Here is a 16,786-nt window from a genome sequence, read left to right as displayed (position 1 = left end):
TCTGAAGCCCAGAGAAGGAGATGGTCTTTAAAACCAAACTCTTAATAAGGAATAGGCTGTGTTATTTTTATATTGATTCTGATGCAATCTTGTATTGCAGGAAATGTCTCATCTACTCAGATTAAACATGAACTCATAAATTTGCTTAGAGCAGTTTACCCAAATCTGTGGTAAGAAAATATTGCAGCACCAGATTCAAACATACATTACTGTGATTTTTTGAGAGACAAGGTAGGTGAGATGACATTTTTTATTGGACCAGCTTCTATTACTGACAGATGCATGTTTTTTAGCTACACCAAGCTCTTCTTCAGGTCATCCCCCTTGTCTCTCTACTATCCTAGGACCAACATGGCTACAATAGCACTGCAAACAACAATGTGCTTTTTTTGAGGTGTTTAACAACAGTAAGAGAAAATATATCACAAAGTAGTATGGATTTACTTTTAGTTTAAAATCATTGCATACATTTAACTTTTGTTACCAATAAAATTTTGAAAATGCTTTTGGATTTGGAAATAAAGCATGAGTGTACTTTATTGGGAGGAAAAATGTGACTGACTGTGACAAAATTCTTAAAATTGGCTTTTATTCAAAAAGCGGGGCTGTAAAAGGACTGTAAAGATATAATCCCTGTCTGGAAGTTTGTTCAAAACATTGCATTTCAGCAGACTGTCTCATTATCTACCATTTATTTCTTCTCTTGTTATTGATAATTTGCTTTTAAATTGAAAATGCTTCCTTTATAAACCAATTCATCTCCCTGCATGACTAGACAATTACATTTAAATTCTGTGGTTTTTCCCTTTGTAAACAGTTACTGTGGAAATGACTAAGATGTTAGTAACCCAGAATTATGACTTCATTGTATTATCACTTAAGGATAAAACTGCCATCATTATTATTTATAGAATGCTTTGAACATCTTTTGTGCTTTACAAAGGCTTACAAATGCCAAGGATTTCTCTGCCCTAAAGAAGTTACTGTGTAACTCAGACAGATACCAAAGATAATGTGTGGATATATCATACATGGAAAGGTCAGTGTGGTTCAGTTAAAGAAGCACTGGAATGGGAGTCAGGACACCTGTTTAGGAGGCTCGCTACAATGGGCTATCTAGGCATACCTTGAGAGGCTTGAGAGAAAAGAATCTTTTCCCACACGCCGTTGGGAGTGACAACAAGGTCCTCTTTGATACTTTCTGCATCTTATTTTGAGGGGTTGGAATTCATAGATTTTAAGGCCTGATCTCCTGACCACAGGCCAAAGAACCTCGTCCAATAATTTCTGCATCAAGCATTATTCTCTGCTCTGCCACTAGCCTGTTGTGTGACCCTAGGCAAATCACTTCTTCTGTGTGTGCCTTTGATTCCCTGCCCAGGCTTTGTCTTGTGTTTAAGACAGGGACTGTCTCTTCTTACAGCACTTGGATCAGGTCTGAGTTGGGGCCTCTAGGTGCTACTGTAACACATAATTAATAACAACATTGAAAGACTTAATGAATGGATTGAACAATATTGATATGCATGAAGGGGACATGAAGATCAGAATGTAAGAAAACACTTTTTCTTTCAAATAATTAGCATTCATATAAAACACAAATGTATTATTGTTATGGGACTTCTGAAAGAAAAACTCTGTCATAGTTGATGACTATTCAGGCAGCCCTGATCCTGCAAACACTTAGGTGCATGCTTAACTTTAAACACAAATAGTTCACAAAAAGAAAAGGAGTACTTGTGGCACCTTAGAGACTAACAAATTTATTTGAGCATAAGCTTTTGTGAGCTACAGCTCACTTCATCGGATGCATAGAATGGAACATATAGTAAGATATAGATAGATAGATAGATACAGATAAGTTGGAAGTTACCAGACAACCTGTGAGAGGCTAATTAGTTGAGATGAGCTATTATCAGCATGGCCCTACAGTATGCTAACATTTTTATGGCTGACTTAGAACAATGCTTCCTCGGCTCTCATCCCCTAACACCCCTACTCTACTTGTGCTACTTTGAGGACATCATCATCTGGACTCATGGAAAAGAAGCCCTTGAGGATTCCCATGATTTCAACAATTTCCATCCCACCATCAACCTCAGCCTAGACCAATCCACAAAAATATTTTATAAAATCCCCCTACTGTATTTTCCACTGCATGCATCCGATGAAGTGAGCTGTAGCTCACAAAAGCTTATGCTCAAATAAATTTGTTAGTCTCTAAGGTGCCACAAGTACTCCTTTTCTTTTCGTGGATACAGACTAACACGGCTTCTACTCTGAAACAAATAGTTCAGTTGGCCTCAGTGGGACTACTCACGCTTAAAGTATGTGCCAAAGTGTATGAAGGACAGAGGCCTTAAACTTCCTGGTTTGTGAGTTCTGCTGTATTTGTACAATTTGTAACTTAGCTTCTTTTATGGCCTCCATAACTATAATATCATAATTTTTAATGTATTTATGTTTACAACACCCCTGTGAGGTAGGGAAGTACTGTTTCCCACAATTTACAAATGTATTACTGAGGCCCAGAGAGACAAAGACCTAGATCCTCAAATGTTTTTAGGTACCTAACTCTCATTGAAACCAGTCTTGAAATCAATGGGAGTTATGCACCTAAATAGCTGTAAGGATCTGAGACTTGCCCAAGAACACACACAGGATATCTGTGGCAGAGTAGAGAACTGAACCTGAGTGTCCAAAATATTAACCTAACATCCTAACCATTGGATCATCCTTTATTACTAATTATTATTTATTATTGGTATTACTATAGTGTCAGGAGCCCTAGCGATGGAGCTAGCCACTGTACCAAGCAACAAAAAGAGCTCCTCTCCCAAAGAGTTTACAGTGTAAGTATTAGTAAAGAAATGACAGGTGCATACAGACAGATAGGGGAGAACAAAGAAACGAGACAATATTGGCCAGCAGGATAGTTTATTCTGCTACTGACACTGAAGTCAAGAGCAAAACTCTAATTTCACTTCCATGGAAGCAGGATTGGCCCCATAGAACCCAATGACCAAACTCCGAAAACTTCAATGGAACCAAGAATTTAGCTTATATTGCATGAGCATTTCTCATTAAATGGTAGTGTTGTGCACTGAAATTTAGCTTGCAGTACCTATTTCAGTTCTGTCTTAGCATAAATACTGAGGTACTTGGAGATATTCGTCCACATCACAAACACATCAGAATAATCAGTAATTGATAAGAAGGGATGTGCAGAGGTAATTTGGAAAATTAGTTACATTTAAGAGCACCCCTATGAAAAGAAAAATTGGTGGAGCACAAAAGAAATGCTACTGCTATATTTACATGTATACTAAAGCTTCTTTTGATGTCACCTTCCTTTTCCTTATGACCATAATGAATATGGATTTGTTAGATGTCTTGTAGTGTCCAATGATAACTCTGGGTTACCACTGTAAAATATTTTTGTTTAAAAAACAAACATAACACTGTAGTTCCAGTTATATTTCTCTTCTGCACCCATTGAATTCATTATTTGGACTTTAGTGTGAGTTTTTGGGTACATAAGTAATGCAGGAACCTCAAAGTCCTGATCTGCAACTAGATGCACCTGAAATCAATAAGGCTCTGCACAAGTGCTGGGATTTGCCTGCACAGATCAAGTTACAAGGTCAGGCCATACATTTTTAGAGAGCATATTTTAGTTATTTGGTAATATAAACTCTGATCCTGAAAATGCACATCTGAATAACTTTACAGATGTAAGTAGTCCCATTGAGTTAAAAAATGAGCCTTCAGATCATTAATTTGCCACTGCTGCATGTCTGACAAAAATAAATTAATTATTTCACACCTAGGAAATTGGTTAAAATGCCTCAATTCTTCCAGCATTTGTGCACTTGAATAAATGTAGACCCATGACTAGTTCCCCTGAGTTCAGTGTTTACAGGATCAGGCCCATAATTTTGAGCCTAAAGTAGAAGAAGGAACAGGTTATGTGCTGGATTGTTTACTAAGGCTCCAATCCTGCAAATAATTAGGCATGTGTTTAACTTCACCTGTATGAGTAATCCCACTGCAATCAATGGGACTACTTTACAGGGATAAAGTTGGATATATGCCTTAATGACTGCAGTATTGGATCACAAGTATTTACTTTTGACTTACTAGTGTAAGTGCTCAAAGTTCCCGGTACTACTTTGCTGCTAACTAACTTAAAAAAAAGTCTTAGTTCCACTCCTGTTTCTGCACAGATACAGAGGGGGAGAGTATTCATACATTTTTATCTGGTGTGGTTTTAAATTATTCAAACAGTGTTTTTTTCTTTTAATTAGATGACATGTGGACCTTCAAAATGTTAACTATTTTTCATTGTAATCTATATATTTAAATAAAATGGGAATTGTCATTATATAAATCATCCCCAACCTCTCATAGGTGCCTATTATTAAACCATAATAACACTAATTTGCTAGAATCACACAGTGTGCAACACACAAACATTGGATAATTATACCAATTAATACCTAACCTATTAAAACTGATAAATCACTATTTTTGACAGGTCCTGATGTTGTTTATTTGTCAAACTTCCTCCGAACTAGCTGCTGTCAGACCTGTTTAACAATAATTCATGGAGCTGGGGATGCTACAATACCTTTTCTCCTTAATTCAGCATTTGAATTCCTCTAAGATTTGTTTTTTGAGGGAGGGAGGAAAATAGGCAAAGATCTCTCAGTATTGCCAAAGGCATCATTTTAATCAGCAACTTCCTAACTGTCACTTAAGTATTATTATTTGTCAGACAGGCAGCAGTGTCAAACCCTGCCTAGTTTTGCCATGGGAGCCCCGTTTTTAGGTTGCCTTTTTATCGAGCCCGCTTTTGACAACCCTTTGCAGGGAAAGTTGTAACCATCTCCCTAGTGTGATAAGCCAGCAGCTGTGCTATTTCCTAGGCTAGTATCCATTTTACACTCGCTCCATCCCTCTCCCCAAATGGTTTCTGTGCATGATGGCAAGTAATGTGCTTCTGAACAGAGTGGAGTGTTCCTGCCCCCCACCCCACGGCCTCTCCCCAAACCCTAGGTCCCTATGGGACTAGTAGGGGGTCCCTCGATGGCTGAGCAGAGAGAGCAAGAGCAGAGCGCCGGGAGCCTGCCTGCACCTGCCAATCCCGAGGTGCAGGCGTAACGGCGCGTGGAGGAGGGTGGGATGCTGGCAGGGAGACCCGCTCGTCCCCTCCCAGCGCCGGCCGCTTTGCTCTTGCTCGCCAGGGCTCTTCTCACCGCCGCTTGCTTCTCCCACCCCCCGGCGGGCTTGAAGGTCACCTCGCTCCCTCTCCGGAGCCGCTTTGCGGCGCCGGCTGGGGAGGAGCTGCGCCTCCCCCTGCAGCCTTGAGGCGAACCCCGCAACCCACAGTCACCTGGCTCGAGTGGCTCCTGGGAAATCCCCCGGCGCGGGGCTCGCCAGCTGGGGGGGAGGGTTCTCTGTAAGCTCTCCAGGCTCCCACGCAGGAGGGGGAGGTTCCTCTACGAGCTCTAGGCTGCTGCATGAGGGAACCTCTTTGCCAGCTCGAGGCTCACCTAGCGGGGAACCTCTCCACGAGCTGCGCCAGGCTCCTGTTGCGAGCGCCAGCCACATCCCCAGGGATGGCTCGGCCAGCCTGAGGCGCACGCTGGGGAGCTCGCCGTCAGCTGCGGACTTCGCCTGCGAGCTCCCAGCTAGGGGACCACTGCACAAGGTGCTCTCTCGATTGCCCTTGCAAGCTCCTCTTCGCCACCAGCTGCCCCGGACTCTCCTCGCGAGCTCGGGACTCCTCGCCAGGGATTTCTCTGCCAGCGCGAGGCTCGCACCCAGGACGGGAGCTTTGCCCGCGCGCGTTTGGCTGCAGCCCAAGTGACACTTGTGAGGGAGGAGGAGGAAGGCAGCGGGGCTCGGAGAGGAGGACTCGGGATGCCCTGGTGACGGCGGGAGAGAGCCGCCGCGTCCTTCCTGCGGGGTAGGAGCTCCGGGGCCCGGGAAGCGTCCCCAGCTGCCCCTGGGCTCTCTGTACGCTGCCAGTGCCCAGGAGGTGCGAACTCTTTGCCGCTGAGCCGCTGCTGAACGGAGCGGAAGAGACACAGTCCCCTTCAGCCTCCTTCTTCTCTTTATGGTGAGTTGAGCCTTTGGTTTGGGGTAGGGCGGTCGGGCGAAGGTACCAGCCCCTGGTGCGCTGGGAAACCCCCCTAGCTGGTCCCAGCAGCTCAGAGAGTTGTTTTGCTTTACTGTGGGGGCGGGGAATTACTCGAGGAAGCCCCCGCGTTTTCAATCTGAAGCCATTCTCTCGAAGTGGCACTTCAGGGCAGGACCTGGTGGAGAACGTAGGGCTGGAGGAGTCCCCTTCAGGTGCTCCCGCTCTGCCTTGGAAAGCCAAGTGCTGCAACACATGGAAGGGATGTGTTTGCTCTGAAGTGTACGCTAAGTCAAACGCCAGTTTCCCTTCTTCTCCTTGCCCCACTCATGCATCCCATTTGCAATGATATCTTGCTAGTATCTCCATTGTTGCCGGAGGGGTCTGTGTTGTGCCTGTTTGACAGTGTATATACTGGTAAGTATTTGGTGCAGAAAAGTTACTGAAACATGGTTCAGGTAACAAGTTCTGAAATGTTTTTCATATGCAGGTGTGTTCAAAGGAGAGGGAGGCAGATGCATGCCCAGGCTGGGGACCTGGATTGGGTGAAACAGGGATCATGCCAATGAGATAAATGTATATGTGGAGGAAACTAATGGGAGTTAAGTGTGGGATGAGAAGGAGAACAAAGCAGATAACTGAATAACATCATTCAAACACTTTTTTAAATAAAGCAATCTGTTAACACAGAGCAGAATCCTAAATGCATGATAATGTTTGTCTAGCTTCTAGCTGTTGTTATGGGGAGCTGAGCAAAAGTGGTGTGACTACAGATAGCTTTTCTTATGGAAAATATCAGACAATATTACAGTGATGGGAAGCTTTGGGCACTGAACCTATGACTTTTCAAAAAAATGCAAAAATCCTGGAATCTGCTTTCAAATGAATTACTGATTTAAATTCTGATTCTTCCAAATTATTTAAATTTGTAAAGTGCAAAAGATTTTGTGAAAGCCTACAACTTGTCATTTAACTGGTCCAGTTTATGAACGTGGCAAAGTATGTCATTCGAATCTTATTAAGAAGCAGCAATTTAGTGATGACTAATTTAAACTGTAACGAAAACTCTGCTCATTCAAGGTAAATTGAGTTATAAAATGTAATGAAGACATAGAGGACAATGTCCTGAGAACTGACTTTTCTTTTTAAATCTTGCCCTGGTGTACAGCTACAGGACTGGAAGATATTGAATGTTATTTACATTATTTAGGTCTAACAAAGAGTAAACATTTTTGTTCTATATTTAAAAGCAAGAACAGGATTTGTTGCTTTGGTAATAAAGACTGATAATACAGTGTATGTCTGGAAAGAGTTTTAAAGCACCATGCTTCTTAAATCTATTATCCCATAATAATGAACTCACAATCTAAAGTGAAGATACTCTTGTTTTCATAAAATAAATATGATTTTGCAGGTTTAGAAATATGGTCCATTAAGGGGCTGTGAAAGTGTATTGCAAAGGTTAGGTAGAAACAAAGTGAAGGGCATTTTCAGTGTATGCTTCTCATAAGACACTAAATTTAACTTTAGCAAAGTGTACTAGATCACAGAAGAGGGCCCTTTAATTAGAACTATGGCAAACAAATTAGGACAACTGAAATTATGGTATTTCTAAGTTTATTTAGTATTTCTCTTTACTTGGATGGTTTGAAGTACTGATTTCTTGGGATACACTTTATATTTAGTGTTTCTAATTACAGTCCCAGTCAGATGTCTAGTTGAAGACAGTATCTTGCACAGGCTTCAAAGGCTGGACAAACAAGTTTCCCTTAAAATTGATTTATTCTGCTAAATACATCTGACAAAGGGTTTTGGCATTTTCTGAAATGTAGACTGTATTTATGCAGCCTGCATTCCTTTTTAAGCTAACATTTAACTTGTTAGCAACAATACAGCTGACAAGTACTGTGGTCAAATTCACAATATGTTGATAATTTTGATAATGCTTATAGCCATGACACTTGCGGTCACTGGATAATGGGGACATTTTTGTTTTCAGAAGCAGGTATCCTTAAGTACCAGAAATACTTGCAGAAGTCGGGTGTCACTGAGGAGACTGAATTCACTAATTCTTGGATTAATAAAATATGTACTTTTAGCAAAGAGTGCAAATGTAGAAAAGCAGGGGTAGAACCTCAGCTGGTGTAAATGGTTATAGCTTCAGTAAAGGGCCTATAATTCACAGCAGCTGAGGACCTGCACCACAGTATGTGTATTTAATTTTGTATTGACATGCACTAACTCAAACTGGAAAGTAATGAGGTTACCTCCTGAGAAAGCACTAAAACAAGTGGCTGCTGACCTTGTTTTGGAGACTCTCATGTCTCCATGCATCATGGCCCAATATAGTGGCCACTTCTAACCTGTGCCTCCATTCCCCTCTCTCCTCTGTCCTTTTCTGTTTTCTGTATCCCATTTCCCCACTTGTTTCTTGCCCCTCTTCCGTCCCTTGTTCCCCACAGACTTTTTCCCTTCTCCTCCCTTACTGGCTCTCCTGTCTCTCCTTCAACCTCACAAGGATTCTCCATTTCCTGTCAGAGCCCACAGCTGTTGCCATTGCTGCCAGCCACACGGTTTTTTGTCCCTTCCCCAGCTACACAGTACAGCTACCAGAAACAGCAGACAGTGCTACAGTGAGTATTGCTTTGTAATGCCACTTGGGGAGAAGAGGCTAGGAGCCTCACACTTCAAAGGTCTTTCTGTGCCTACTTCTCTCCTGGGGGAGCTTTGTGCCTTCCCAAGATTAGGAACACTACACGAAAGGGATTTGGTGCACACATTTGTAATGCAAACCATTTCCTTTGTACATACGGGGTGTAGCTTTCTTTACATTACAACACAGTAGACCCAGACTTATGTTTAAAGTGGTAGAAAAGGTGAATATCAGTTTACAAGTGTCCTTTTTCATTTAAAACTAACAACCAACCTGTTAAATAAACCAAGAAGATAAAAAAGAATCTGCTCAATTCAACTGATCACCAGAGAAGTTCATACACCATCCTGAGAAGGTTTATTGCTAAAGCCTTTTCTTCAGATTAGCTTTAGACTAAAGTTTAGAGGGAACCTGGGATTTCCACAGTTTAAATATGGTGTTGGTAGATAGGTTAAGGTGCAGTGAGGATTATAAAACCGACTCAAAGAAAGGTAAAAATACATACAACTTTAAATTTTGTAGATGGAGGAGTGTTTTTTTTTAATACACTTTAAGTGGATATTTCAAATGGACTATTGCAAAATTATATGGCATGGTGTTGATCTGTGTGTGATTTGTATACTGCATATATTGCTGATTTCTAATGCAGGTTACTGGCACTTACTTATTTGGGGGGAAATATCACTGTATATCTTTGAGTTTTCCCGTTGTTGCCAGCAAACACTGGCCTGTCAGTAAGTGTACATGGAACTGAATAGGTGTTCCAGTAAATATTCATGCTTCTCTCTAAGTGTGAGAACTTAAAGTTTGACACAGTAGATGAGACCATTGATTCATCCAGTCAGGGGCTGCCGCGTAGCTAATGATCCTGATGCAGCAACCCCTTCCTTCCTAAGGAAGCCTGGTATTTGGGCAATGTAGTAGTCAGAGGGTGAGGATTGTGGACATGTTGGTAGCAGTGTGCATGTTTATGACTGGGAACACATTCTTGATCTTCACGTGCAGTCAATCTTCAGATTCAAGGCATAAAAAAAGTTGAGCAAATCCACCCCAGTGACACCAGTCTGGCTCCATTTGCGTATTACAGTAGACTCTGATTCTGCAAGCCCTCTATGTATGGCACTCCCAGTGATGTCAGAAGTCCAACATGTGAATGGCTGAAGGATTCAGCCCTTCCTTAGCACAATTATGAATGTTACTTGTGGTTGTAGCTGGGCTAATGGTGGGGAAATTATTCATATTCATCTTGATGAATCATACATGAAAATAAGGCTTATGTGGGATTTAACTGGAGTATCAGCCTTGTTCTGGCCCTCTGCACAGGTAAATTTCTCTCTAAAAGAATCATAGCCCAAATGAATTGTTCAAGAACCACTTACTGCTGGGAAAGGTTAGGTTGTCCAAACCAGAGAAAGATAAAAGGCTAACCTTGGAGAAATAATCAACAGTAACTAATTCATCATGCTCTAGCCTTTAAATGATGCAGCCAGTTTTCAAATCCAGCCACAGTATTTTGCATGGTGACCTCCTGCAGTACTAAATTCCACAAGTATGAATTAAATAGTCCATTTCCTTTTGCTCTACATTTTCTGTCCTCTTATATTTCAGTGAGTATCCACCTGTTTTCTCAGGCTCTGATGCTGCTCAATGTGTGCAGACCCTTGTTTGAGGAACCTAACTGACTTCAGTGGGGCACTGAGTGTTGACCAGGGTCTGTCTGTGTGGAAACAGTTGCAAAATGCAGGCCTTAGTCCTGGGTCAGGAGAGAAATAAATGACTGAAAATTATGAAAGGTAGAATACCTTAAAGGGACACAGTTGACCAGAACACCATGTTTGTCTGAAAATTTCATACCTACTGTAGTTGAAATTAACCACTAATATTACTATAGGTGAAATAAGTTTATCAAGGGAAGAATATTTTTCTCATTTTCATTCTATTTATTGTGTGTGTGTGGATAGTTTCATTGTTCAGTGGGTTGCCACTTGTACTTCCTGCCACAGGATGACTTCGCTCCCATGCGGTGCTACAAAGAGAGTTCATATGCATGCTTTTCCTACTGTCCCTGAAAGACGATTTTTACCAGTAGCATCAGGGAAGCTGAAACTGAAGAGATTGGAGGCAGGAATGTGCACAATGAGAGAAAAATGAAGAGGAGTGTGAGTTAATATTTGGGTGGTATAATTGTATATAAGCTTGGTCCTCAGACTACGGAAGTCAGTGTCAAAGCTCCCATGGATTCAGTGGTATGGTATCAGGCCATACATGAACAACACCAGAGAGCAGGAAAAAAACAGTTCTGTTTTCCCAAGAAATTATTGGGGAGGTATTTGGTTGCTTTCCTTTTAAATTCTCAATGTATTGTTTAAGGGATGCTCTATCAGGAATTTGAATTCATTGAAATTAGTTCAATTTAAAAAAAAATAACTTGACTTTCCCTAATAATAATCTTAATAACAAGGATAATCTTATTTTTTAGAATATGTATTTTTAAAACCATTTCAATCCATGTTCAGTTTCTAATAGAATCTAACAATCTTAATTACCCTTCTGGAGATGCATTTTTAAAAACTAAACAGTATGGTTTAGTTAATGGTTTTCCCTAGTCTTCCCCTTCCCTTCTCGATCATTGTACTGTCTTCCTAGTTTGACTGTGTGCAAAATTACAACTTAATGTAAATAAGGCCATTGTATTTGTATCTGTTAAGTTGATGTGTTCAATAATGAATATATTCCAAAAGGAAATTGTATTTGACACAGGAAAATGCTTTTTGGCTGCTGGGATTTCAGAGTGGTGCATAACAGTACTAAGTATCAGAGGGGTAGCCCTGTTAGTCTGTATCCACAAAAACAACAAGGCATCCGGTGGCACCTTAAAGACTAATAGATTTATTTGGGCATAAGCTTTCATGGGTATGGAGTCTGAAACACATATAAAGATTCTGAAGGACACGCAGAAATGGTTGCCTGTGATACACTGTTTGGACTTCAATTAGATAGCTGACAACATCAACCGCAAAAAGAAAATGCCTGTTATACATCAAAATTTGGATTTTGCAAGTTTTAATATCTTTCACTTAAGCTACAGTTCCCTTAATTTATTTAAAAGAGAACTGTATAGAAGCCTATCAGAAGTAAGAGTTTAAGTGAAATTCCAATGACTATTCAAAGGATACCTGAGAGTGTGTGGAATATTTGTTAAAAAGCAATTTGATTATATCATGAAAAAATCTGTTAATACCATATTTTTACAGATAAGCATACAAGTTAGCAAATATGATAACTTTGAAGACATAGCCTTAACTCTACCCCCTGTGTTCATTAAAACAAAACTCTGCTCCATTTTTTATGGTTTACAATACAGTCTTAAGTTTTATGTGATGATATGCTATTTATCAAAAACAGTCATAAAATGTAACATTTCTGGAACTTTGGATACACATGTATATCTAAAATAACCTTTGATCCCAAATAGCAATATTGTATTAAAATGCATATGTTCAAGGTGCAGAGTTAAAGATGTGCATTCACACTAACCTATCAAATTGACTGAATTTTTTTTGCTTAACTGTGCTACGTTAGCATGTTGCATTAATATAAGGTGTTGTACTGGGTGGGAATGGGCTTGTATCTGTCTTCCTGTGTGAATGTTTTTGTGGGGTGAGGGTTAAGCTGGGGATGGAGTAAACAATATGTTTCTTTTTTTAGTTGGTCAAGGCCAGCTAGTGCCCATTAAGAAGATTAGTAAATCACTTCATTTTAGATATAATAGGGAGTAGCAAGAAAAGGGTATTAGTACTCTATGCTAAATTGGTGTTTGACTGTATCTACATATTCCCCTCATAAGATGATTTGAAGGTCCTAGGATACATGCACACTGCAAAAAACCCTGTGGCAGTGAGTTTTGGAGCGCAGATCAACTGACTCAGGCTCGTGCTACAGAGCTAAAGATAGCAGTGTCAACATTCTGGCTCAGGGTGGAGCTCAGGCTCTTAGACCAACCCTGCTTGCTGTGTCTCAGAGACTGGGTTCCAGCCCAAATGGGAACAGCTACATTACTATTTCTAGCCCTGTAACATGAGCCTAAGTCAGCTGATGTGAGATCTGAGAATGGTTGCCGTGTTTTGTTTTTTGTAGATAATTTTCAAGTATTTTTAAAAAATAAAAATAAAAACTGTATTTGAGAATTTTGGAGGTGCAACAAGAAGGCTGACTAGTGGGCCAGAAGTTGCAGGTTGAGGCCAGCTTTCAACACATGCAAACTCCTCAAGCTGCACAATGCATATCCTTTGTACCTGTTCTGTAGTGTACAACTCCAGACACACATACAAATCTATCTATCTATATAAAAATCATAGTAATATAGGCTTGAGGGGACCTTGAGAGGTCAAGTCCAACCCCCTGTGCTGAGGCAGGACCAAGTATACCTAGACTATTTTTGACAGGTGTTTGTCCAGCCTCATATTAAAAGCCTCCAATAACAGAGATTCCATAACCTCCCCTAGAATCTTATTCCATAGTTTACCTATTCTTAGAATTAGAAAGTTTTTCCTGATATCGAAACTGAATCTCCCTTCTTGCAGATTAAGCCCATTATATCCTACCTTTAGTGGAGATGGAGAACAATTGATCACCATTCTAATCTTTATTTTGGTATCCAGTAGTTTACAAAAGAGGAAACACACACAAACGTTAGGTATTTACCAGTGTATGGATACATCTGGCATGTTCATTATCCAGTTTTCAGAATGTTTTTCTCTAAAATCAAAATACATTTTTTTTATAAAATGAGGTGTGATATCTTACATTGAGAAATCTCATGGTATATTTCAAACATTAACTATTTTTCATTCTCTTCTTACTCAAAAATAGTTCAGTGAATTTTGCTCAGTTTTCCCTAGAAAATGCAGCTCTGGTTTCAGACTTAAGATGGAAAATTTCAACCCCTCCAACATATGTTTTTTTTGGAAAGTCTTGGCATGTGAAAATATGGGGGTGAGGATTTCGGTGGAGGTTATTGATGGGAAATGTTTGTCAAACTAAAACAGCCACTATAGTTGTGTTCAATTACTTTGACTGAGTGTGCAAGTGTAGAAAAAAATCAATAATCCTTTGGGATAAGAGTATCTGGATTTTTAATTTCATATCAAATTATTTTGTACAAATGGTGTGGTGTTCTGAAACTAATTTACTGTGTGTAGTATGTTTGCTGAGGTGAAACGCTGTGATGATCATTTGTATGCCAAAATGTCCACTACAAATATGTGTTGGAAGGTGTGCTGCCCCCAGCGTTCCATGGTGGAATATTTGGATGTGATGCAATTTTCTGTATATAGAGAGGTTTCTTGCAAAGGTAGATGCTAATATAAATAGGAAACATTTTTTTTAAAAAACTGTGATAATACCTTTTGCTCTAAGGTTATTTTGCTCCTCTCTTCTATCTTTTCAACCTCTTGATTCTTGATAACACTGCCTGTGACTTAAAGCAGCAGTGTCTCTCCACAGTCATAAACAGTAAATAACCATGTGGTCACTCAAACCAACTTGACCTGCTTCTGGCAATAAGACTGGAATAATGTTATCTACAGCAGTGATTCTTGGTTTCTTTAGCCTAATTTATCTTTTGGGATACAGTAGCTTACAGAAGAGGAAACATATAGAAAAGTGTTAGCCATTTAGCAGCATCACTCAAGTTCTGCAAAAAAACAAATACAAACAAAACCAAAGTGTTGCAGGTGTATTATGAGATTTTCAGTACACTCAATTTGTATTCACTTAAAATTGAGTTAAATTAACTCATTTTGATGTTTTTAATCAACATTATTTCAGTGTTGTGTTTAAACGGAGCTGTACGGTAACTCCCAGGTAAAGTAACAGGCAACTGGATATTGACCCCTTACAGGGCCAATGGACCTATAATATCTGAACTGCCTAGGAGAGGGCTGGAGAATGCAGAACACATGTTTTGGGGAAAATTTGGGACTGGGAGTGTGTGGGGTTACCCTGTAAGTAGTAACCCAGGCTGGTGGAAGCCAGACTGTGGCTGGTGTTGCTGACAGGTTGCTGGGGTCAGATTTGGTGGACCAGGACTGCAACTATGCACAGACACTTGGTGTTACCTGCATGCTGTTTGTGAGCAACCCAGGTTGGAAGCTACAACAGCAAGGCATTTTCAGGCACCCAACATTGCAAGGCCGGTAGTGACACAATCCTTCACTGGTATGGATTCACCCTGGCACGTGGCACAGCAATACACAAAAATGCATATTATTGTTTGTGTAAAATGCATTCTGGTTGATCAATAGCCATTATTCGTTAAAAAATCCAAAATTCCTTTGAGTTTTTAATTCCATCTTTCAAGTATATTACTTTACTGGATACATGCTGGATGATGTCTAACTGCATAGCTTATTGGATCAACAATACAAGAATTTCTCTATTGTTATTTGGAGGTTATTCCAGATATTACTGAGTAGTGTTGGTCTGAGTAGAATGCTTTAGTCTCTTTGATTCAACCGCTATTAATATTTTTTATTCTCTCCTCTTCTCCATTACTGGTAACTTCTGGTTTAACGTTCAACTAAGTCAGGTAGACTCACAGGCCTGTTTGTTACCTGTAATAAATGTACTACTACGACAACACTCCTGGCAGGCAAGACTACTCATTGTAATACAGGGCACATGCTTGGATTTAGCTGTATTGTACCTATTATTTGTCACAGTAAATATTCAAATCATAAATGGAATAGGTGGGGATTCTATTTAATATTTAAATATTCTGAAGAGTTTAGTACTAAAGTTGGTATGTGGATGTGACAGGAAGTTGACCCCACACATGTGTAGAAAGGGTTAACCTCAGCAGGAAGCAGGGGAGGTGAGTCCTCTGAGTGGCCCAGAGAGGCTGCATGAGGCGCAGTCAGTCAGAGAGAGGTTGCAGGGAGCAGCCGTGATTGGTCCAACAGGCTCACATAAAAGGAGCTGCAGGGCAGAGCAGAGGTCAGTCTCTGCTGGGAGCCCAAAGGGTGAGGACTGTGTCCCTAGCAGGCTGAAGAAAAACTAGCACCATGGACAGGTCAGTTGCTGGCAGGCCCCCTGTGAGCAAGAAAGAGAGGCCCTGGCTGGCTCCAGGGACTGAGCAGCTGAATGCCTTGTGGAGAGGGTGAAGAAGGTGCTGGGGCCATGAGGAAGTGGCCCAGGGGTTTGTAGCAGTGGTGAGAGGAACTCGAGGCACAGCAGGAGGCTGCTGTTCACAGGTTACCTGGCCTGGAATCTGGAGTAATGGGCAGGCCCAGGTCTCCGGCACTTGCCGCTGTGGAAGTGACATGATCATTAGACTGAGACACTAACCTATGGAAGGGGGGGAAACACAGATGGTGACACAGCTGGAGGGCTAAGCCACAAAGAGGATGCTGTGGTTCCAGCAGCTAAGAGGGGGGGGCTGTAGGTAGCAGCAGGGATGGAGTGACAGTATGCAGACCGTCAGTGGAGTGTTGGCCTTGAGCTAACCCCCAGAGTGACCAAGAGGAGGCCCCAGTCCAGTGGTGAGTGATGTGTCCTGTGACACTGGACCTAAAGGATCCAACCTATTGCAGGAGATATGAGCGTTGTTACAGCAGATGGGGTCTGTCAACACTTAATGTTAACCCTTATTTCAACTCGGGCCCAAATAGATGTTCTGCCTCCTGCAGAACAGAAGCCAGTGTGAATATTTCCATGAGAATTTGGTTTTTACTTGCAGGTTTCCATAATGTAGTGTCCAAATGTTAATTGTGGGAGGCGTGAGGTGTTTTTTCCCCACACTCAGACTCTAAGATGTAACACTTTACTTAGCTCAGTGTTGAAGCTTAACATTCAAAATACAAGCTCAGGAATAACTTTGAAAACAAATAACATTCACAAATTTTGAAATAGTTGTTTTGCTATGAGCGTAAAAAATACTGTTTTCATAGATGTAATTCCAATAGTATTTAGTATAGTAATTTTTTAGAATT

The 16,786-nt window shown here is 40.8% G+C and overlaps 1 protein-coding gene across 13 annotated transcripts in view; it reads left to right on the top strand.

Moving 5' to 3' along the window:
- The window catches only part of RBFOX1 (RNA binding fox-1 homolog 1), a 2,436,731-nt gene that overhangs the window by 865,938 nt on the left and 1,554,007 nt on the right, over positions 1 to 16,786 (top strand). Inside the window, exon 1 of one of the 13 annotated variants that reach the window (XM_073362508.1) lies at positions 5,234 to 6,124. The exons of 11 other annotated variants lie outside the window; for them this stretch is intronic. In XM_073362508.1, the coding sequence (XP_073218609.1) occupies positions 6,122 to 6,124 (3 nt within the window). In that variant the 5' untranslated portion in view covers positions 5,234 to 6,121. Of the gene's footprint in view, positions 1 to 5,233; positions 6,125 to 16,786 lie in introns of those variants that run through there. One more of the 13 variants, XM_073362510.1, reaches the window with a different exon arrangement.

Source organism: Lepidochelys kempii, chromosome 10, assembly GCF_965140265.1.
Source record: "Lepidochelys kempii isolate rLepKem1 chromosome 10, rLepKem1.hap2, whole genome shotgun sequence".
NCBI classification, from domain to species: Eukaryota; Metazoa; Chordata; order Testudines; family Cheloniidae; genus Lepidochelys; species Lepidochelys kempii.
Note: the sequence above shows the minus strand (reverse complement) of the source record. Positions and strands in the feature narration are given on the sequence as shown.